This window comes from Alligator mississippiensis, chromosome 6, assembly GCF_030867095.1.
Source record: "Alligator mississippiensis isolate rAllMis1 chromosome 6, rAllMis1, whole genome shotgun sequence".
In the NCBI taxonomy this organism is placed as follows: Eukaryota; Metazoa; Chordata; order Crocodylia; family Alligatoridae; genus Alligator; species Alligator mississippiensis.
In genome coordinates this window covers 100187203-100210365 of record NC_081829.1, presented here as the reverse complement: position 1 = coordinate 100210365, position 23163 = coordinate 100187203, and the positions used below count along the sequence as shown (strand labels likewise).

Below are 23163 nucleotides of genomic sequence, written 5' to 3'. Positions count from 1 at the left end.
CAGGAGCCTCCAGGCTTTTGCTGAGAAGCCCAATTCCACTTAGCTTCTGTGTAGATACTGGAGCTCATCCACAGCAGCCAGACGGCCTGGAGACCCTTGCAGGGCCTATGTGCTGTAGGGCCTGGGCAGCCTTTGGGCTTCCTCTTGCTGTCCCCAGAAGGCCTGTTAGTACCATTGAAGCCAGTGAGCACTGCAGATTGAGTGCCTGATGTTGCCCACGCCTGTTCCCATCTCTAGGGCCTGTTCTAGTGTCAGCTCCATGTAACAGGAGCAGAGCGCTCAGGGGACTCTTCTGTTTCAGCGTCTGTCACCAGAGTGCTGCAGAGCAGCTCTGCTCGTGTTCGGGATGGTATCGTGCCAGCGCTGGGAGCTTGCAGGTGTTCTGGCCGGTGGGCCACACGTTAGCCCTGCACCCTCCTCGAGTGCCACTCGGAACCCCTTGCCCTGCCCAGTCTGCTTTCTGCTCCCTGCATTGTGCTTCCGGCCCCCTCTGCTCTTCTGCTTTCTGCTCCCTGCCCCATCTACTGCTGTGCTTTCTGCTCCCTGCCCTGTGTTCCTCACCGAATCTGCTGCTCTGCTTTCTGCTCCATGCCCTGTGTTCCTCACCTAATCTGCTGCTCTGCTTTCTGCTCCGTGTCCTATCTGCTGCTCTGTGCTGCCCGTTCCCTCCCCAGTCTGTCATGTACCACACACACAATCTTCTGCACCATGGGGAACCTATGAGCCACAGGTTGGCCACCCCCTCTTCGGGTGTGACTACCCCGTGCTGGTGGCACGATTTCATGAGGATACTCCCAGGCCTGCCCTGCTTGTGGGTCCTGGTGTTTTCTGGGTTGGAGTAGGGACACCCCACCTGGGACATGTTGCTGCTGCAGTGTAGAGCCCTAGAGGCGCGGGGCTGGAAGGTTCCTCTGGAGGCCATCCAGTTCAACCCTGTCTGTAGGCAGATGCCCAGAGTCCCTGCAGAGAGCTGCAGCTCACACCTGTGCTGACGCATGGTATTTCATACCCACGCCTCTAAATCCCTTAGTCACGCTTCCCCACTTGTCTCCTTCCTGAAGGCCTGGCTGGAAATGTGCCCCCAGCATGCACTATCTCTGAGAGGGAAGCCTGGCTTCCCTGCGCATGCTGCTGTACTAAGCACTGCTCCTCCACCTCCAGGACACTGGCAGCTCCCCCCTTGCCCAGCGCTGACACATGTTGCTGTCTCAGTGTCCAACCTGTGGTTTTTCATTTGTTCTGCAGCTTGATGCCCTGGATGCAGCTGGATGGCGAGTGTCTGTACCTGTCCCAGGCGGAGGACATCGGGGCCTACCGGCTTCGCCCCGACAGGGCAGGCATACAGCGCCACCCCCATGCCATCTTCTCCGGCCACCAGGAGGATGTGTGCCGTTTTGTTCTTGCCGACTCGCACATTGTCAGCGGAGGCGGGTATGTTGGGGTGGAGGCACGGTGTGGGTGGCCAGTTGTGGGTGGCCCAGCTTCCTCCTTGCTTTGTACAAACCCGCTCCGGAGGTCAATTTTGTTCCATCATGTTTAACCTGTTGGGGCTCCTGGGGGTGTCTTAAACGTCTCTGAATGCTCCTGTGACCTCAGGTTCAGGGCTTTCGTTCTGCTTCATCCATCTTTCTTCCTAGAGCGGTGACTGTGTAGACAGCGCACCTAGGCTGCATTCGAGGCCTGGTAGCTATAGCTGTGCATGCAGGAGACTGGTTTTATCCAGGTGGAAACAGCTTGGTTATCAGATCCTCAGCTTTTCTACCAAAGATTCTGCAGCATCATGAGTACTGGATCCTCCTTCCCTGAGTGCATAAGGACACACTCAGAGGCTGAAACCCAAGCTGGGACATTTTGGAACAACAGAGATGCATTGTAGTGTCTACAGCTTCTGGCAGAGTAGGGTAGGAAAGAGTTTCCAGAGAGCAGCGATGATCAAGCCTCTGGATTCAGTCTTGCTCCGGTGCTGGAGAGCTGCTGCAGATCTTGCAGGGATCTTGTTGCAGATCTTGCTGCTGCAGATCTTGTTACTCCACACCCTTGGATTTGGGAACCAGGGGGTTGAGAGAGAGAAGTCTGGAAAGACAGGAATTTTTTCTCCACTAGCGTAGTTCAGTAGTCCAGTAGGTTTTTAGGTTTTTTTTAATCCAACTACCCTTTGTTTCCAAGCTGTTTTATACCTTTTTTTCTTGGCATATATATTGTTTTGACTATTACTGACTACTTACGTAATTGAGTTTTTACTATTTTTTTAATACCTTTATATGCCTAAACACACCCCATCCCATACACACCTGTAGATCTTTTTTATTACATACATACCCTTCTTATTGCACATCCTTTCTCTTTCTTCATTTTTTCTCCCCGCTATGACCAACAGTGCTGAGGCTTTGACAAAATTTGTAGCTGCTTGCTCAGCTTCAACCAGACAGTGACCTTGCAACACCTCACACAGGGGGTCAGGGAAAGATTTGCATCTTCCCTACCTCCTTGTGTAGCAGTGGGTTGGGATTCCAGTGTATTCAAAAGCACTAGTGAAAGTGGCTGTGTAGCACGGTCCTTGGGACACAGGAAGGTCACAGGGGTTCACAGGTGGTGCCATGGGTGGAAATGTGGGGGGAAAATTGGGCAGAACTGGGCCCTACTGAGCAAATGGTGTGGTGGGAGGGACCGCAGTGCCTGTGCAGTGCTGTCAAGCCCTTTGCCTTCCCTGCCGAGCACTCACTGCCCCCCTTGCCTGCTTGGGGCTTGTTTTACAGGGATGGCAATATCATCCTCCATGAGATGCACGGCTCCTACAGCGTCAAGTTCTCGGCACATGAGCAGGAGGTGAACTGCGTGGATTTCCGAGGGGGCATCATCGTGAGCGGGTCACGGGACAGGACAGCCAAGGTGAGAAGGGCTCAGGTTGGCAGCTTCTGGTGCCCCTTGCAAAGAGCTGGACCATGAGGCAGATGGGGTGTGTGTCAGGGGGGTATGTGTGACTAGAGCTAAACCTTCACCCTTGCACTCCTCTGTGTGGGGAACGAACTACACCTGGAGGGGCAGGCTCTGGAGAGCCTCTTGCCATTGTCTCACCAGGGAAGAGGTCCACGGTGAGTGGGGAAGCTCGCCACTGGTCTGAGAGGTGAGGGGAGGGGAAAAAGACTGAGGGGGGATTTGATAGCTTTCAACTCCCTGCAGGGGGGCTGCAAAGAGGATGGAGCTGGACTGTTCTCAGTGGGGGCAGATACAGGACAAGGAGCAATGGGCTCTAGTTGCAGCAAGGGAAGTTTAGGTTAGATATTAGGAAAAACTTTCTCGTGAGGAAGATAGTAAAGCACTGGAACAGGTTACCCATGGAGGTGGTGGACTATCCATCTTGGAGGTTTTGAAGACCTGGCTAGACAAAGCGCTGGCTGGGGTGATCTAGTTGGGGCTGGTCCTGCTTTGAGCAGGCGGTTGAACTGCATGTGACCTCCTGAGGGCCCTTCCAGCCCTCGTTTTCTATGATTTGATGATTCTCTGAAAATCAGTGGGGCTGGTTCTCCTTGGAGATCATAGGAAAGTTGGGCTGGAAGGGACCTCTCGAGGTCACAGGTAGTCCAGCCCCCTGCTCCAGGCAGGACCAGCCCTTCCTAAACCATCCCAGCCACGTGTCTGTCCAACCTTCTCTGGAAAACTTCCAAGAATGGGGAGTCCACAATTTCTGTAGGTGCCTGTTCCAGTGCTTGACCGCTCGCATTGTCAGGAAGTTCCTCCTAAGTTTACCTGAGGTCCTGGGGTTTGGCTTTGTCCCTAAAATACTACTGGAACAGCCTTTTCCCTTTCATGAAGGTCTCTTAAACATCCCAAACAGGAGATGGGGGGGTCTAAGTCTGGTTTGCTTTTCCTTACTTAGGTAGTGCAAGAGTGATGTTGTAGCTGTGATGGTCCCAAAATTATGAGAAAGAGACAAGGATTTCTTTGGGTGATCTCTTGTATTGGATCAGCTATATAGCTGAGTTTGAGGTAGACAAACTTTCAAATGCAAGACATTCTTCTTCAGGCTTGACATGCATTCAAAAGCTTGTCTAACTCGATCACAGAAAAGATTCCTTTTTTTTGTATAAACCCTGCTGTGTCCAACTTACTGAGGTGAGGACTGACTTGCTTCTCAGGCGCACCCGTTGTGCTCATGGATAATTCTCCAAAGCTCTGACCACTCTCATCTCATGTGTCCTGAGTAACAGCTCCTGCCACTGTCCTTGAGAAACTGTTCCACCCTCTGATAAGTCTTGTTGCCCTGGAGTCTCCGTAATACATTGGTGCTCTTCCCATCACGGTGCACCATGGAGAAAGGCTATTAAAAGGGTATGTTTCATGATGGAGCACCCTAGTTGATTGTGCCTTCAACTGGCCCATCCTGGAACCACGAGCATCTTACAAATCTCAAACGCATCGTTCATTCGAGGTAGGGGGGACTCCATCCATAAGGAGTGCTGGACGGGCGAAGCAGTGTTTCACCTGCAGAAGTGAGCCAAGGGAAAATCCATCCAGCTCTTTCCTAGGGTTCGGGAGTTTCTTCTCTAGGTTAGGAGAGGCCTGCTAGTGAAAACACAAACCAAATGAGTCCCGTGCCAGTGCTAATCATATGCCAGGGCCTCAGCTTCTTCTAGCTCCTTTGAGCAGAGTTCTGCTTTTAGCACTGGAGGAGCATGAAGGGGCACTGCCCAGTCACTGGTCACACCAGCCTGGACAGTATAGCCCAGTGGTTAGGATGATATTGGCTCCAGTGCAGGTTTCTGACGTGATCCTGGAAAAGCCGCAGTCTCTCTGTGCCCCAGCGGGTAACAGCGCTGCCCTCCTGTCATACTGGGGGCTGTACCATCCCTCTGTGCTGCTACCAGGTGAAATGTAGGACAGGCCTACTACTCCTCTCTGCTAGCCTCTCCTGACCTGGAGAAGAAACTCCTGAACTATGGGGGAGTTGGATGGACTTCTCCTCTTCAGCTGAAATGCAGCTTTGCCCGTCCAGCGCTCCCTGATGGACAGAGTTGGGTCTATTTTCACTGCGGGGCTGGTGTGTGGGAGGGCAGAGGGGGCAGCGTGTCCTAGGGAGCTCTAAGTGCAGTGGCTGTATTGAGGGCTCTGCTGAGTGTTGATTAGCGCTAATCTCTGAATAGCTGCTAATGTACATTCCTTACTGATAGGCACCAGATAGCTGCTCCCAGCCATATTTTTAACCTGCAGGAGATAGGGGATGCCTCCAGAGTTAAGCTTTTCTGCTGCTTTTGCTGACACTAGGTGTTAAATTCCCCGCGGACCAGAATAGCCTGCAATCCCGGCATTATCAACAAACAAACAAATAGGCCCTCCCGGCTTTGAAGTCTTGAAGTAAAAGGCTGGAGCTGGGCAGAGAAAGGGAGAGGCAAAGTCTTGGGAACTGGAGAGGAGGGAATGGGGGGGTATTGCAGCAGTGCAGGGTGTGCTTGGAGCCCAGCAAGAGGTGCAGTGGGGCAAGGGCTGTACATGGGGGGGGTGTGCATGCATGGTGGAGGGGATTTTTCCATGCTGCTGCGAAGAGCAGGGCCTCCGTTCTTCCACTGTTTGATTCCTGGATGCAGCTTTTGAACCCGGGGTCCAAGGAGCTGGGTGGCTCAGGCTTGTTTGGAGGAACACTGATGATATAAATGGGGAGCTTTCCAGTGTAGTGTGAGACTGGAGGAGTGCTCCCTTCTGGCTTGCCCTGGGAGTGGGCCTGCCTGGTTTGATCAGTCCCTGAGGTGCTCAAAGAGCTGTGTGTGCTCTGGGGATGACTCTCTGCCCCAAAACACTTGTGGCACCTGGTGCCAGGCAAAGGGTGAGGGCACTCTGGGGTCCCCACGCCATGTGAGGTGCCTGGTGCTGTTGGCAAGAGACTTTGCTTCTTTTTTTTTTTTTTTAACTATGAGCTTTTTTGGAAGAGGACGGTGGGGAAGGGTCTTCTCAAGCATAGGCTTGTATCCTGCCCCTCCTTCTCGGGCACTGACACAGTGTCTCTTTCTGTCTCCAGGTTTGGTCCCTGTCGCCAAGCAGAGCTGGCCAGTGCTTGCACACGATACAGACAGAGGACCGGGTCTGGTCCATCGCCATTAGTCCGTTGTTAAGGTAAATGAGTCTATTATTAACTACGTTAACACCCTATGTAGCTCCTCCCAGCTTCCCTGTGTCTGCAAATCTGTCCAAGGTCCTGGTGTGATGTTCTAGGGACCTGATGCAGGCGGGGAGGGAATCTGCAGACTGCAAGGGCCAGGGGTCTTCGGTCATGGCTCCCCTCAACCATGTGGCTCTTCATAACAGTGAGTCTATAAAACTGGGTCCTGGCTGCTCCATAGCAGCTCCGGCAGGGAGGCCAGCCCCTCTTCTGAGTGTGGCTTTGTTTTGGGCGCTGAGGCACTAGCGCTGTAGCCGCTCAACTGAGTGCTGTAGCATCTTCTGGTCAGGGGAGGGGGAATGATGCCAAACACCAAAGAACGTTTCAAAATGAACTGACTGTGAACTGCCCCATTGTGTCTGTGCCGCCCTCGCCTCTTCGCTCTTCCTAGGGAGCCTTCTTCGTTCTCCATCTTCTTCAGGAGCAGCAAAACAGAGCTGCTGCCTGTGTCTGGATGGTGTTTTGTGACCTAAGTGATACCAAAGCACTTGGTACAGGATACAGCACCATGCTCACAAGAGTGTGTTGCAGCCTGTTATTCATTGGCCTCTGTTCACTGTTGGGATAAACTCATTGTGGTTATGCTTTTCCCTTTGGTGGATGTGCCGAGGGCTGAAATTCAGGCCAGCTCCATACCCAGGCTTTCCCTTGGACACCCACTTTTCCTAGATTTCCAAGCACTGGGAAGTGCTGGGTGTGTTTGAGGAGACGATGGGGGCTGGGGTGCAGCTTTCTATCCCTGAGCTGTCACCGGTCACGTGCACAATGCCATATGTGGGAGCAGGGAGCCTTTGCTCTCCCCTCCCTGGGCAGTCAGCGGGGCCCGTTGTGGGGGCTTCTGCCTGCAGTGGCCCTGCTGCCGTGGTGGAGCCACGTGCTGCTTCCTCCTCCTAAGTGATGACCTCTCGAGCTGGCCTCTGGTCAGGACAGGGCTGTCTCTCCCCAGTGCGCACACGCTTTGGTGCACACTCTCTGTCACAATATTTACCTAGCAGCCTTTTCCCCCCGCTGGGTGATGAATGGGAGCCGCGGTGCAGCTACCCTGTGCTGGCGGCCTCGCAGCGCGCTCAGTTTACAAGGCCGTGGCTCCCTCTGCCCCCACCCAGCTCCAGGACCCTCCATATCTCTTTTAAGAATTAGAGGCGATTAGCCACGTCATTAATTCTTCAATTTGACGGCTGATATAGCAGGCCCTGAAACACACTGCTGACCCCGTATAATGGAAACCTCGCTCCTTAACATATTGATGATGGGAGAAGTTAATTAAAATTCCACAGAGTGAAGGTGTCGGCTAACCTATAAACCTGTCGCTTCCAAGAACAAATCGCTGCCCTCGGAGAGGAGAGCACATCAGAGCAGGAGGGCAAGGGGGGGTGGATGGAGAACAAGGGCTGGGGCAAGGGGCAGGGAAATGAATTCTCCCTAATAAATATGTTGTTTGGTGTCTAACGAGGCTGCGGTCAGAAGTAACCTCCAAGCTCCAGCAGTGCCAGCTCTCGGGTCCTTGCTGGGCCCCTGCCCCCCCTCCACCGTCTGCATGGGATGTTCCCTGTGCACTTGAGGGCCTGCCTACATTGTCTCCCCACGGCTGGAGAAGACCTGCAGGGTGAGGGATGTTGCCTGGGCAGTGCCCTTGCACAGTCTAGGTCCCTTGTGCCTTTCCTCTTGTTCCAAAAGTTCTGCCTAATTCTCTCCTCGTGTATGGCTGTGATCTGGGAACCACTTCCTGGCTGTCCTGGCGTGAAGCTGATGGAGATCAGAAGCTGGCTTTCCAGTGCGGCGCCTGGCATTGAGGAACATGCAGGCCCTTCAGTGGTGCAGTGCGGCTCTCGAGCCACAGACAGCCGCAGTGCCCAGAGCAGTCCCCAGCCCACCTGTGTGGGATGGCTAGGGTACAGGACCAGCTGGGACTCAGTGAGGCTGAAATGGTGGAGCCCCTGCCAGCAGGGAAAGTGCTTTGAGAGCTGGAACAACCAGGACTTTGGTTTCTCCTTGCTTTTCACCATGCAGCAGCCCCCTGTCCCCTGGGCTGAGACTGGGTCAGGAGCCACCTGGCAGCTGCTGTTCCCTGCAGCACCAGGGCTTTCCAGACCCAGCTCTGCATTTCAGTCCATGCTTTATAACTCAGCCTCAGCCACTCTTATAAATCCCCTCCCCTTGAGGCACCCCGCCTTTGAAAGAAGAATCAAGGTATGGACTAGGGATGGTTTGGCCTTACTCGTAGCAGGGGCACGGCCTCTACCTGGGATCTCTTGAGCGTATATTAACAACTTTTGCAGTAGCAGGTTGTTGGCTACTGTGGTCCTCCAAGAGACCTAGGGAAGCTGTGTGTTCTCCGTCACTGGAGGTGTTCAAGGAGAGGTTGGACAGCCCCTGGTCAGGGATGATCTCGCTGTATTGATGCCTGTGCTTTACTGTGGGGATTTACCAGACTTCTGAGCTGTGCTGGTTGCCCCCCACCCCTGTTTCTTCTCCATGTGTCAGGGGGGGCTTAAGCCTCCCCAGAGGCGCTGCTGCAGCCCAGGCTGGGGATGGGGACAAGGCTGTGCCAGTGCCCCTGCTGGCACCAGCTCCGCAGGGTCTTGGCTGGAGGGTCTTGCCCCTGCGCTCAGACTCAGACCAACGCTGCACTGGGGCAGGAAGGGATTTCCCCCTGGCTCAGACTGGTTCAGACTGGGGGGGGTTTACCTTTCTCTGCAGCAGGGGCATGGCTTTGGCCTGGGCTCTCTGCAGCATCCATGACTCCCTCTGGCAGCACCAGGACATTGGCTGCGGCCCCCCTGTCTCCTGGGGGCAATGCCTGGGGCTGTCAGGGTTGACAGTAGTTTTACATAGTTTGGATTATGGTTTGTCTGGGCTGGTTTGCACAGGGCTGATCCTGCCCCAGGCAGGGGTTGGACTAGATGTGACCTCCGCAGGTCCCTGCCAGCCTCACTGCTCCAGGATGCGATGATTCAGGTGGTTCTGCCTAGTATGGGAACACTTGGTACCTAATTCTGCTGCCCCAGGTACCTGTCACTGCTCCGAGCACTGTGGACACTCTGACAAGCAATGCGGGTATTTCACATCCTCCGCTGAGATATAACTTTGCCACCTACACCTGTAGCTTCTCTGTGAGGCTTTGCAGCCTTCCCTTCGCCTCCTGCAGCTCCTTGTGCTTTCTGGCAGGTCCCAGGACCTGGACAGGGACAGCGAGCTTTCTCCGAGCCGGCACTGCCGAGATGGGAGGTTAGTTTTGGATTTGGAGACCAGCAGTATCCTCAAGCCAGGGAAGGGGCCTGGAAAGCAGTGCCGTTATGAGGAAGGAGAGTGGCTCTGGCACCAGCTGCCTCTGCCTCCCGCAGCTCCTCTCTTGTTCTTCAGGTTGCCGACAGGTAAAAATGCCTCTGCTTATGCTGCATTTCTCCACAGATCCAGCCCCAGTGGGCAGCTGTCCAAAACCCTGTCCTCTCTTGTGGCAGGATGGCAGCCTGGAGAGGAGCATCAGCAAGAACAGGGGGAGCAGGCAGCAACCTCCCAAAGCCCAGTTGGCATCAGTCCTGCCCCCTGCTTTGCTAGCTGTTCAGCGGTGAGGGCTACTGCCCTTGGGCACGCTGGAGTTGGGAGGGGCCTACTTGTTGGGTACTGGGGACATTCAGCATTGGTGGTGCTGGGCCTAGGGCTTGAGGAGAGCTATGGTGTTTAGGATGGGTAATCTAGCGCCTTCTTAAATGCATGGAGCCACTAGACTTTGCGCTGTTCTGCCAGGGCTTGTGCGGCGGGTATCAGAATCCGTCTCTTCAGCTGGGGAAACACATGGGCTTTTCCCATCCTTTCCAGGTGTGAGGTCTCCTCCTCATGCTGTTTAGGTCTTCATATGATGGGTCTCCATTGCTGAAGAAAATCAAGGAGAGGCTGGACAGCCACTGGTGGGGGATGATTTAGGCGCAGCGATGCCTGTGTTGTAATGGGGGATTTTCTGGGCTTTGCTTGTTGCTCAACCCCCCCTTTTACATGCATCAGAGGGTTTTGAAGCCTCCTCCAGAGGTGCTGGCTGCCTGGGGATGGGGCTGGGCTGTGCCAATGCTCCTGCTGGCACCAGCCCCGCAGGGTCCTGGCTGGAGGGTCTTGCCCCCGCGCTCGGGCTCAGCCTGATGCTGCACTGGGGCAGGAAGGGATTTCTCCTCTGCTCAGACTGGTCCAGACTGGGGGGTTTGCTTTCCTGTCTAGCAGAAGGCACGGCCTCTCCTTGGGATCTCTCAAGTATATGAACCTTTTATAGAAGCAGGACATTGGCTGCTGTGGTCCCCCTGCTTTCCCTGCGGCAGGTTCAGGTGTGATGTCTTGTGTTGTGTCTGGGTCGACTAGTTTTTTTACTGAGTTTGGACAGTGGGTTTTTCTGAGCTGGTTTAGACAGGGCTGATCTCGTCTCAGGCAGTGGCTGGACTAGATGTGACCTCTGGAGTCCCTTCCTGCCCCACTTCTCTGGGATTCTTCCCTCCCTCTGAAGGTTCAGGACCACTGTGGGTGGATCTAGGGTTTTGGAAAGCGAGGTGCAGGTGGTGCGATGCATCATTGCACAGAACACCTATTTAAAGAGAAACTAGAAGTCTTGCTAATATGCTAGGGGCCTAGCACTCTATTATTCAGTTTAAGATCAAATTGAAACCAGATATAGCTATTGGGATGTGCACTCATTGCTAGATTATATTTTAAGTGTAACATGGCTTGTGCTCGGGGAGCTTCCCAAGTCGGCACAAAATGGACCGACGCCAGCTTGCAAAGTGAGTGGAAATTGCTGGGATTTCCAGCAGAATGGCTGCCTCTTCATGCTTCGTGCCTCCCAGCAGTGTGGGAAAGCAGGGAAGAGAAGCGACCGTTGTGCCCCGTTGGATTTGGGGCTGGGTTTATGGAGAGTGCAGGGTCTGCGCCTGGCGTTTGTGGCTTCAGAAGACAGGCGTTGCAGTGTGTGTCGTGGTGCCTGAATGCACCGCTCTTTAGGGGAACCTCATTGCAGCTCCGGTCTTTTTTTTTTTTTTTTTCCGACGGAGAGATTTGTCAGACGCAGCAGCCCCTAACGTTGAATTATTTCCATTTTCGGCAAATCATTTATTGAGCACAGAGTACTGAGTCTTCATGCATCAGACCTAGCTCCTTCTGCCTGCGTCTGTCTTTTGGGGTTTACTTTCTAGCCTTCCAGCAATTGGGGTCAGGGAGGATCTTTGCTTTTTACTCTCTAGGCCCAGGGAGGCTTGGGGATAATACAGGTAGAAAGGGATCTTCCAAAATGCTGTGTATCGTTGAAGAGGCAGTCCTGAGCCTGCAGGGTAAGACAGGCACGAACCTTCTGTAGGTGCAAGCATGCAGCTGCAGAGTCAATGTGGCGTGGGCCCAAGGGACTGACGTGCTGGTCCTGGGGCGTGAAATGCTTCATTTCCAGTTGAAAAGCAAACCCCAAACTCTCCGAAGTCTCATAGAAAGGTTGACTGATTTATGGTGAGCATTGGATGGAATATCCATGGAGTGAAACAGCCTGATCCTGCAGCTGATATTTCCACAGCAGCCCGCGTCGATCTCAGGGACTGTGCCAGCGTCTGAATTGCACCATTAGGGCCATAAGGTGTAACCTGAGACACAAAAATAAGGCTATCAAGACTGTTATTTTAATATGCCGGCTCTTTTCTCCCTACAAACTAGATCTTTATGGAACAGCAGGGGGAGTGGGATGGAGCAGAGGGGTCTGGACCCAAGGCGACGCCTAGGCTGATGCATTTGATGACTGGGGTACAAAAGAGGTGCATGTCCTAGAATCAGAGGACATAAGGGGTGGAAGGGACCTCAGGAGGTCACATCTAGTCCAGCCCCCTGCTCCAAGCAGGACCAGCCCCAACTACATCATCCCAGCCAAGGCTTTGTCTGGCCGGGTCTTAAACACTTCCAAGGATGGAGACTCCCCCACTTCTCTGGGTAACCTGTTCCAGTGCTTCACTACCCTCATTAGGAGGTAATTTTTCCTAATATCCAACCTCCCTTGCTGCAGCTTGAGCCCATTGCTCCTTGTTCTGCCACCTGCCTCCACTGAGACCGGTCCCGCTCCATCCTCTTTGCAGCCCCCCTGCAGGGAGGTGAAGGCTGCTTTCAAATCCCCATTCAGTCTTGTCTTCTGCAGACTAAACAAGCCCAGTTCCCCCAGCCTCTCCTAAGCAGTCCTGTCCCCCAGCCCCCAACCATTGTCACTGCCCTCCACTGGACTCTCTCCAACGTGTCCACATCCTTTCTGTAGCGGGGGCCCACAGCTGGACACAGGACTCCAGATGTGGCCTCCCCAGTGCTGAATAGAGGGGAAGAATCACGTCCCTCCATCTGCTGGCAGCGCTCCTACCCATGCAGCCCAGGATGCTGGTAGTCTTCTTGGCACCAAGGGCACACTGCTGCCTCCTATTTAGCTTCTTGTCCCCTGTTCCCCCAGGTCCTTTTCTACAGAGCTGCTGCCCAGCCCGTCACCACCAGCCTCCACCGGTGCAGGGGATCGCTCCCTCCTCAGTGCAGGACTTTGTCCTTGTTGAACCTCGTGAGATTTCTTTTGGCCCAATCGTCCAATTTGTGGAGGCCACTCTGAATCCTAGCCCTACCCTCCAGTATATTTACTACTCTCCCCAGCTTGATTCATCTGCAGACTTGCTGAGGGTGCGCTGCATCCCATCTTCCAGGTCGTCAGTGAAGATATCGAACAAAACCGGCCCCAGGACCAACCCTTGGGGCACTCTACTTGATACTGGCTGCCGACTAGACATAGAGCTGTTGATCCCTACCCTCTGACTGTCCTTTGGTCAGATGCCCAGCGCAGTTTAGAAGCCCGTCTTTCTCCTCCATTGCGTGGTGAGCTGAAGTGGACTAGGAAGCCAGGGTGCAGGTACAGGATCCTTGAGCGACATGTAGAGAAGTCCGGCAATGATAGTCCTGTGTGTGTGTGTTCATAGCATGAGCTCCACCCTGGTGCATTAGGGCTGCGTGCAGCAACAAGCCCCTCGAGATCGACATGATCCGAGAGCTCCAGCATCTCTTTGTGGAGCGGGTTGGAAGGTGGGTGCCCGGGAGCCGCAGAGCCTGCAGGAGCTGGCTGGCAGCATGCAGCTTGCAGGTCAGGGGATGCCTGCCAGAGCCTCTGATGTTTGGTGAAGCTGGCACAGCTTTGCTTGGGCCAGAGTCGTGGTCCTCCATGAGGGAGAGCAGAGCACTGGTGCCAGCGGCCTGGGGCTTGCTCAGCACTGCTGCCCTAGGGGGGTTGAGGAGCCTGTCCAGTGATTCCCCAGAGGCTGCTTGCTCTTTGTTCTCAGCTCTGCTCTTCTTGTCAGCAAACTTCTGTTCTTTGCTGGTTGCCGCATTGGGCTGGAAGGGAATCCCACTCCCACCCCCCTTTCTGGTACGTGTTGGGGTTTTGAAGCCTCCCCCAGAAGCATTAGGTGTTGGCTGCAGCCCGGGCTGGGGATGGGGACTGGGCTGTGCTAGTGCTCCTGCTGGGACTCAACCCTCAAGGGTCTGGGCTAGAGGGTCTTTCCCCTGTGCTCAGGCTCAGACTAATGCTGCTTTGGGGGCAGGAAGGGATTTCCACCCTGCTCAGTCTCTTAGCTGATGTGCACTGATGGCATTGGGCTGGTTCGCATCCCTGGAGGTTCATCTCCACGTGTCCCCTTCGGGATAGGATCTAGTAGCACAGACTCTGGTTACCATGTGATGCCTTAACCCCAGAGCCCAAGTGGTCATTGCTGGGCAGCAGGCTGTGTCTACTCCTGCCTCTTGCGTCCACCGCAGAACGGCTAGCAGAGTGCCAAGGAAGCATTACCCAGCAGAAAGCCACTCTGGTGCAGTTGAGGGAGCAAGTAGCCCAGGCTGGCTCTGCATTGGGCAGCAGGTGGTATCTGCAGGTGCCCCGATGCTCATGGCTCTGTGCAGCTGCATTCGGTGCTCTCCTTCGTCTCAGGCTAGTGGACAGGAAGCCTCCCTGTTGGTTCTTCATTGCCTCTCCCTTCAGGGGTGAACGCGCTCTGCAAACACCTCCCCAGGGCTCTGACCCTGCTCACCCTGAGTCACAAAGGACAGCGTCGTTTTTGGTAAGATCGAGTCTTGCTCCATTTCCTTCGTTGGTGTGTGGTATTGATTCTCCACGTTGCACTCCCTTGGGAGTGAGCATATGTATGTACATGTTCCTGCCACCCCCCCAGCACACACGCACCTACAGATGCACACGAGTGTTTTGCTACCTTCCTTCCTTTCTTTCGTTCCCTTCTGCCATCCCTCCCTGAGCTGAAAGGGTTGTGCCAAATGCAGCCTTTTGGTGCTACCCTAATTCATAGGATAATTGAGAATCCTAGAGCTGTGGGTTGAAAGGGACCTCCAGAGGTCACATCCAGTCCAACCCCCTGCTCAAAGCAGGATCAGCCCTTTCCAAACCATCTCAGATGCATCCATAATCTAAACTCTTTATAAAACTACCATCAACTTTGACACAGCACAGGACATCACACCCAAACCTGCCACGGGGAAAGCAGGGGGACCGCAGTGGCCAACGTCCTGCTTCTATACAAGGTGGTTAATGGATGCTGGAGAGGTCCCAGGTAGTGACCGCAATAAGTATTGTGAGAGCACCAGGTTTCGGGCTTGGATGGATTCTCCATAGCAAGGGCAGGGGGGGTTTCTGTCCTGCGGGACCAAGAGCTGAATTTGATCCCATCTCTGACTTGTTGGAGCTGCAGTTTGGCCCCTCTCTCTGGCTGCTCGGGAGAAAGTCTCCCCCGGAGCCCGGGGACAGCCGCTGCCCTGTGCTGCTCTGTAGGTCTCGCGGTGAAGGAGATGCGCCTGTGTCGGCTTCTCCTGCCCTGTTGCTCATGGTTGTGGGGGGGCAGTGGTGGCCTGGCCCCTGGGTTCTGTTTCCACTTTGTGATCTTTCTCCAATTGCAAACCTACTGGGGGAGCAGGTAATTTTCCGGGGCCTGGGCTGCTGTTTACTTTTGCCCGGCTGTGCAGCACGCCTTTGTTTTTCCACCTTTGATCAGCGTCCTGCCGACAGATAATTTAGCAATCGCATCCCAGGGTGGAAGCGCGGAGTTAATGTTAAAATGAGTTTTTTCCTTCCCTCCTCTGGCTGCCGAAGCGGAGCAGGGGAGAGGGGAGGTGACGGAGGCCATAAATTCTCGTCCCCGCGATTCTGCGCCTGGCCGAGAAGCGCAAGCCTCTGATGTCTCTGCTGCACTTTCATTAACATTTAAATTAAGGGTTTGTTTTCCAGGCGGCTTCAGCGTCGCAGCCCTTTCATGGCCTGACACAGGCAAGGCCGCGCTCCCTCCAGCCTGCGCACAAGAATAATGATTTGCCCTGTTTTTCTGATCTCCCTCTGGGGGAGGGCAGCGACCTGCCGGGCTGGGCCCAAGGTTCAAAGGGAATCGGAAGGACCTGCAAAGGTAGAGGGGCATCAGGCTGCAGGGTCCCCTCTTACAATTAAAGAGCGTAGTGCCTGCTCCCCTCCCCTCCTGCTCAAAGAGGGAAGCGATGCGGGGTCTCTGCTGCTGCACAGAGCCCCAGGTGCACATGCCTGTCACTCGCTCGGCTTCCTTCTCCCCGTGCAGTGGGCATCGATTCACACCTGGAAGCGGAGAGCCGCCGTGTGTTTAAAGAGCAGCTCAGGCTGCATTGCATTGCATTGCCCAGGGCTGAGCCCCACGGTGGGTGCTCCTGACATGAGGGCTTGGAGCATGGGTGGGGAGTGAAGGGAAAGATTGTGAGGAGTCCTTAGGGCCTTGCTGGAGGGATTGTCACAGGGGAGGAAGTGCTTCCTTGTATCCTGCGCTGAGGCAGGCTGGGGTCTGCTTTCCCTGCAATGTACCCAGAACCCAGCACCCGGAGGCAGGCAAGCTGCCGCAGCCTGTGCTGATGTTATCCAGACTGAGCGGTGCCCAGGCTAGCTTGGGGGTCTGCCCTACCGGCAGTCTGCAGTGTTGGCCTGGCCGGGGCGCACAGCCAAGGGGAAGATGCCTGCTTGGAAGCTCTGCTAGCTCTTCTGTTGCAGACGCAAGAGACAGGGGAGGATGTGGCTTGCTGCCCTGCAACAGCCAGCTCGGGCTCTGGGGAAAAGCAACAGGAGCCTGGTACCAGATCCCATCCTGTGGAGATGCACCCTCAGGGCAGGGCCTCCGGGGAGGCGAACCAGTCCGGTGGGCCCTGCTGTGGTCCCGGCATGTGGTATTATCACAACAAGCACCTGTTGAGCCTTTGGGGTTCACCTGACGCCCCAATCATGACTTCTCAGGATGCTGATGGGTCCTTTCTCTGTGCGTTGGAAACGCTGACATGTGGGAGGGTCTGAGAGCAGCTGGCTGGAATTGCTCTCGCCACATGCCCCATGTTGCTAACCTCTGCAGCCACTTGTCCCTCTTCCTCTGCGGAGCTCAAAACTCTCTACCGAGAGAGTCATTGCTTCCATTTGATAGTTGGAGAAACTGAGGCACAGGAAGGGTGGAAGCAAATTGTCCAGAATCATCCAGCAGGGCAGGGGCAGGGGCAGAACTGGGGATGCCCCATCCTCCTGAGTCCCAGCCTGGTGTAGGACACAGCCCCCATAGAAACGGTGTCTCGGAGTGGGTGGTGTGGATGCATGGCAGGGCTGCGTCTCCCCAACCTACAGCTGGCTTTGAATTTGCTGCCAATTTGCAGTCCTGGGGTAGCACCGGAGATGTGTAGCACCAAGTATGAATGCAGAAGCAGATGCAGACCATGCCCCCAAACCTAGTTTCTTTCTTTGCTGGGCAGCAACAGCAACAGGCTGCTACCCTCCAGCAGCTGGTCAGTGGTGGTGCAGAGCAGGTAATAGGCCGAGCTCGTGTCCCATGAGTTACACGCACAATCTGAGAGCAGGCAAGGAAAACACAATCCAAGAGCAAGGAAAACAATCAGGCTCATGGGGAACAGAAGAGCTGCCATAGACTAGGTCAGACCCCAGATCCGTCCTGCCCAGTCTCCGGTGTCACACGGCGGCAGAGACCAGAGGCTGGAAGGGAGAAAGGGATTTTTCCCCTGCTCCTCTCTCCCTTGCAGCACTGAAGGTCCAGGCAGGTCTGATGCAGAGGCCGTGCCCCGCACTCCCTGCTCGATAGCTACTGATGCCCCTTTCCTCCAAAAGTGTGTCCGATCCCTTGGTGAATCTGCCTGAACTCTCAGCTGCCAGCGCATCTGGGGACACGCGCTCCACCCTTGAATTACAAGTGTAATTAATTACAAAAGAGGGTTGTGATCTTAAAATAGTTTGCTGGTTACTGCAGATGCTGGACCAGGAGTGGGTCTGTGGAGAGCAGTGGCTGGGCACGCTGGATGCGGATGGGCGTTCCCTGCGTAACCCGGCTGTATGGAGCGGGAGAGGGTTGCCATCCTCCGGGCTGCTGCGTCTGGTGGCATGTGGGGTGAGCCCAGAGTGACAGTGTGCCTGGGGGCACAGAAAGCCTTTGTGGGTTGCTACCATTAGTTTCTTTCTTTGCCAGGCGTAGCTGGGCATGAGTCTTGGGATGGGGCCTGACTGCTTCCTTGGGGAGATGGTTGCAGTGCCTCCACGGCCCTTGCTGTTTGGGTTTCCTGATGCCTTCTCCATCAGTCGTCACTGGCAGTGCTGCATGTATACAGCCACCCTCCATCTCCTTTTGACCTTGCAGACTTCAGCACTGTTCAATCACCTCTACGTAGTTGTGCCTCAAGCGCACTTGCTGGTGAGAGTCTCCCTTGTGGTCAGTGAACGGCACGTTGGGTGTAGGGGGTGAGGTGAATGCTTTGCACCCTCCAGGACTGAGCCCTTGGTGCCCAAAATCACTTGTCCCAGGCAGGTCCCTGCACTGGTCTGTGGGACACTTAGGTGTCTTAGGTGTTTAAACCCTAGGGCCATGGTGCCTGCATGATTCTGTTGACTGTGGACAAGCCGCCCCGAGTTTATTCCTGTCTGAGGCTGCCAACCCATAACTCCCCCAGAACTTTTTAGTTTGCAAGTCCCACTGTATTTATGGGAGAGGGGTTGTGGAGTAGGGAACGGGATGCCTGCCCCTGTTCCCTGCCCCCCAATGGCTCCACCTCCCCCCACATTGTTTCAAAAGGCCTTGGTGCATCTTTGATTAGGTGTAGGTCAAAAGAGTTTCCACATCGTGACCTTAATAACTGGGGGTGATTGGCAGGCGGGCTGCGGAGAGGGAGCAGGCAGCCCCTTTCATCTCCCTTAGTGCCGCGCGGGGACAATGGGCCAGCATATTTTCCTTGTTGTTCCTCATTTGAAAGGGTCTGGTATCTCTACTAGGTACCTGTGACATGGGGGTCTTGATTGGGGTCTCATAAAGGGCCCTGTCAGTGTGTCCAAAGGCCAAGAATACAAAGGCGATCAGTGGGTGGGGGTCTCAGCTGACCACTGAAGAAGGGAGGGGAGGGTCCTGGAAGCAGTGGAGGGAGAAACAACCCCCGATGGGAGCCCTTAAAGGGGGCAGGCAGGGAGGCGGTGGCCCAGTTTTGTCCCAAACTCATCAAGCACATCTGCAGAATTGTCGCCGCTGCTGCCTCCCGGTTTCAAAAGAAAATGATCGTTTGATAAACCGTCCTGATTCACCACTTTCTCACAAGGGCGGGAGACCCACCTCTGACCTCTGCGATTCCACATTGCGCCTGCCTTTTCTTCCCCCCTCCAATTGCTGGAAAAACTTTGAAATGCATCCCTTGCTTTCTCTCCCTCCCTCTCTCTCTTTCTTTCTCTCCCTCTCTCTTTCCCTTGCCTCTTTTCCCCCCCCCCCTTCCCCGGCTTTGTCAGAAGCGGGCGCGCAGCTTTGGAGTTTAGGCAAGTAATTAGTAAAATCTTTCTGCAGCGCAATCAAACCGCAGCGCCTGAACCAGCATCTTCCCACCATTTACATACTCGCGGGCGTTCGAGAAAACAGGTGGCTTTCCCAGTGCATGGCGGCCTGTGAAAATCATTTGGCAGGCGGGGAGGGGAGGAGGCCGGGGACCCGCTCGCTGCTGCTAACGATAGGAATGCGCATGAATATATTAAACCCATGCCACACAATGCTCGTATTTTCCAACGGGGAAGAGGCATCTTGGCGATGAAAGGCGGCAGGCCTCTTCGCAGCGCACTTTCCCACTCGGGGGTTGTCCACATGGGCCGGGGAGGGGGAGGGAGAGGACAGGGGGCCGCGTCTCTGAAGAGTAAACCTTTGTCTCTGCTGCCCACTCCGCGCTGGGGACCGCGGGGCGCCGAGATGAGGGCGATCTTCCCAACCTTCTGCCCAAGCAAAGACACTGGCCGTCGTCATCACAAATTGATAACTTCTCAGAGCTGGGGTGTCTGCCCGCTCCCTTCCCCTTGCTTCTCTGAGTGACTCAGCTAGAGCCATGCAGTCGAGGGGCAGAGCTGGTCCTTCCTTCTGGTTTCATGTCACAGAATTGGGTTTTTTCAGTTTGCTTGGCCAAAGGAGGGTGCTGTGTGAGAGGAGACCTCGGGCCTGGCCCCAAGGGCACAGGCGCCTGGATCGAGGAGGAGTGTCCCCCCCCACATTGACCTCAAGCACGTGCCCTCTTCAGCAAGGCTGGATAGGAAGCATCCTGACCGCCTGGCAAGTATATGAAGGGCATCAATGCTGAGAAGGGAGATGAGCCATGTAGGGTAACTAGAGATGTTGCAGGGGAAACTGAGGCTACAGGCCTTGAGGTCCTCTGCCGGGACGTGGTGGAGAAGGACCAGCGGGTGCACTCTTCCAGTGCGGGCTGGACTCGGCCCCTGTCTGGGCCCTGCCAGTGTCCTTACAATGCCAAATCTCATGGCGGCTGGCAGGAATCTCCCTACGGCCAGCACGGAGTCTCCCATCCTGGTTGCGGAAGAAACCGAGCTTTGCATGGCCCAAACGCTCCTGAGCTCCAGCAGCTCATACGCCAGCGATAGGCCCCACAGAGGCTTTGCTCCCAGTCCCATCCCATATGAAAACCAGGACCCCTTTGCTGGTGATCCCAGTTGCCGGGCTGTGATGCAGCCCCTCTGACTGGGGAACCTGGGCGTTCAGTGCAATGGGGTCTCCTCTGCCTAAAACAATAGAAATCAAAGGCTGTGGGATTCAGCCCTTCAATTCCATGCCTTCATCCAGGCCGGCGTTGGCCCCGAAGGGGTTTTCACCCTGCCAGAAAAATAACCAACGTCCCAAATGGCCAGGGGCTTTATTGTGTGAATGATTTCCTTCAGAAGTTCCCTTTTCCCACCCCTGACCCTCTCTGCACTTCTTAAAGAGGCAGGGGAAGGAAAAAAAAGCGGTGGTTTTTGTTCGGGACGGGGGTTAGAAAGGTTGAAAGGGCCACGCAGCCCTCTCGTAGGGGTGTCTTGTCAGGGCGCGGCACGGAGGGCACAAACAGATCATAACCTTTGGATGGAAACGCGCTGGAGGGCAGAGATGAAAGCCTCCAAACAAATTAGATACATCTATGGGGGGTGCTCAACTGGAGAAAATTAGCATTTCTTCCTAATTGGAGTGCAGGGCATTCCAGTACAGGGTTTCATTACGGGGAGGAGAGGGCATTGGGCCTCTCAGGGGATTTTTTTTCTCCCCTCCTTATTTATTTCTGAGAGCTAAAATATTTTTGGGAGACAACCGGGGTGCAGGGGGGGAGATTTGGTCTGATTTAGGGTCTATATCACTTCTGGAACCTGCTCTTTGCACCTTGAGGCTTCAGACTCAAGCACGTCTCAGTGGTTCAGAAAAGGTTTGTAGGCTTGGTGAGAGAGGTGTGAGCGTTCGGACATATGTGTGGACTGGGAAAAAAAGAAGTGGGTTATGTGAGTGGCTGGCATAGTCCTTTTGCTTTCTGCAGGCAGGTGTATTGGATCATCTCCAAGTGCAAAGGAACGCATGCCCGTGCAGGTGTTACGCCTGGTCCGCGAGGGGGGGGATGACGACACTGCGCAGCCAGCTCTGCAAATGAAAACCCTCCTGAGCACAAGATTGAGAGGGCTAGAATCATAGAAACATAGAAAATGGGGGTGGAAAGGACCTCAGGGGGTCACATCTAGTCCGACCCCCTGCTCAAAGCAGGACCAGCCCCAACTGCATCATCCCAGCCAAGGCTTTGTCTACCCAGGTCTTAAACACCTCCAAGGATGGAGACTGCACCACCTCTCTGACTAACCTGTGCCAGTGTTTCACCACCCTCTTGGTGAGAGAGTTTTTCCTAATATCCAGCCTCAACTTCCCTTGCTGCAACTTGAGCCCATTGCTCCTTGTCCTGTATCTGCCCCCACTGAGACCAGCCCAGCCCCATCCTCTTCGCAGCCCCCCTGCAGGGAGGTGAAAGCTGCTAGTCAATCCCCCTCGGTCTTCCCTTCTGCAGACTCAATCAGCCCAGTTCCCTCAGCCTCTCCTCACCAGTCCTGTCCCCCAGCCCACAACCATTTTCGTTGCCCTCCACTGGACTCTCTCCAATGTGTCCACACCCTTTCTGTAGTGGGGGCCCAAAACTGGATGCAGGACTCCAGATGTGGCCTCCCCAGTGCTGCATAGAGGGGAAGATCACTGCCCTCCATCTGCTGACACCGTTCCTACCCAATGCGGCCCAGGATGCCGGTCGCCTTCTTGGCACAAGGGCACACTGCTGGCTCCTGTTCAGCTTCTTGTCCCCTGCCCTCCCAGGTCCTTTTCTGCAGAGCTGCTGCCCAGCCCATCACCCCCAGCCTGCACCGGTGCAGGGGATCGCTCCCTCCTCAGTGCAGGACTTTGCACTTGTCCTTGCTGAACCTCATGAGATTTCTTTTGGCCCAAAGAAGATAAACTGTAGGACCCTGGGACTGCAGGAAGCTGGCTAGCAAAGTGACCAGTAATGGCTGGTCTTGAGGCAAAGGTATGGGTTAGGGTGAGTTGTTCAGGGTTAGAGTAAAGTGGTACTTTACTTGCCCTAGGCCTGAAAGCCCATTCTTCACATGCTGAGGTTGGAGATCCAGCCTGGGACAAGGTTACAGAAGCAGGCTTTGAGCTTGGTCACTTGAATCTCCCTCAGCCAGAGAGCTGCAGTCACCAGTCTGTTAGTCTGGACCCAGCCAAGACTCTCATTTTTATTTTAGATGGGGCAGGCAACAGGCTTTGTGGATGTACAAGCTCCAGTCTGACAAAGCCTTAATGGGAAAGGGACTTGCGTTGCAACGTGCAGGGGGTGGGACTCAGTGATGGATGGGAACCGTCCTAAATGCTGTAAAGCGAGTGTAAGAGGCAGGACCATGGTCCTCTTGTCCTAGGCTGAAAGTCTTTCTCCTAAGAAACATGCTGGTTGTTGCAACCTTACAGCTACAGCCCCAGTAGAGGCTCAGATGATAAACTACGTAGTCTGGGTGGCTCCGTATGAAAGCAGACAAGCAAATCTACTTTGGGAGTTGCCTTCTGGCTCTGGTACTCTGCTCGCACAATGTGCCTGGAGCAAGTTGCACGTTCGCGTGCCAGGGGAGTGAAATGCTGGAACAGAGTCCCCTCACGTGGTGCTGCCAGCAGGAGCACGGCCTGTGCTGGAGAAAGCAATGCCACACAATCCCTCCTGAGCAGGGTTCAGACTCTGGTTTCTCCCTCTCCCCTGAAGCCAGCAAGACCTCGGATTCAGACGCAGGGCACAGAATATGCTTTGACTTTGCATGTGTGGCGACCAGCTCTGGTCCTAGATTGGTGTAGCAACCCTAGTGTAGATCAGAGGGACCGGGGGGCTGTGAGGCTGAGCTCTGCGGCTGACCCAAACAGAGGGGATGGGACAGGCCTTTGGGGTTTCTCAGGAAAACAATGTCAAGTATTTCCATGCTGAGCCCTCCTCCTGTGGGTGGGTGGAAGGGAGCCGGACTCTGGCACTTTGTTTTAAATGTAGCATCCTAAAAACCCCAGAGCCTGTTCTGCTCCCTTCTCAACCCCACCAGCCATGGCTAATACCTCCTTGCAATCAGTGTCTGCAGCAGAGCCCCGTGGGTTCCTGGGACACCCCAGCAAAGAGGCGCGTGGATTTGG

General features: G+C 54.8%; 1 protein-coding gene across 3 annotated transcripts in view; it reads left to right on the top strand.

Annotated features, from left to right (window-relative positions):
* The window catches only part of FBXW4 (F-box and WD repeat domain containing 4), an 80695-nt gene that overhangs the window by 17060 nt on the left and 40472 nt on the right, over window positions 1-23163 (top strand). For all 3 annotated transcript variants that reach the window (XM_059730234.1, XM_019487679.2, XM_059730235.1), the window contains exons 3-5: window positions 1246-1431; window positions 2757-2889; window positions 6011-6105. In XM_059730234.1, coding sequence (XP_059586217.1) covers window positions 1246-1431; window positions 2757-2889; window positions 6011-6105 — 414 coding nt within the window. The remainder of the gene's footprint in view (window positions 1-1245; window positions 1432-2756; window positions 2890-6010; window positions 6106-23163) is intronic.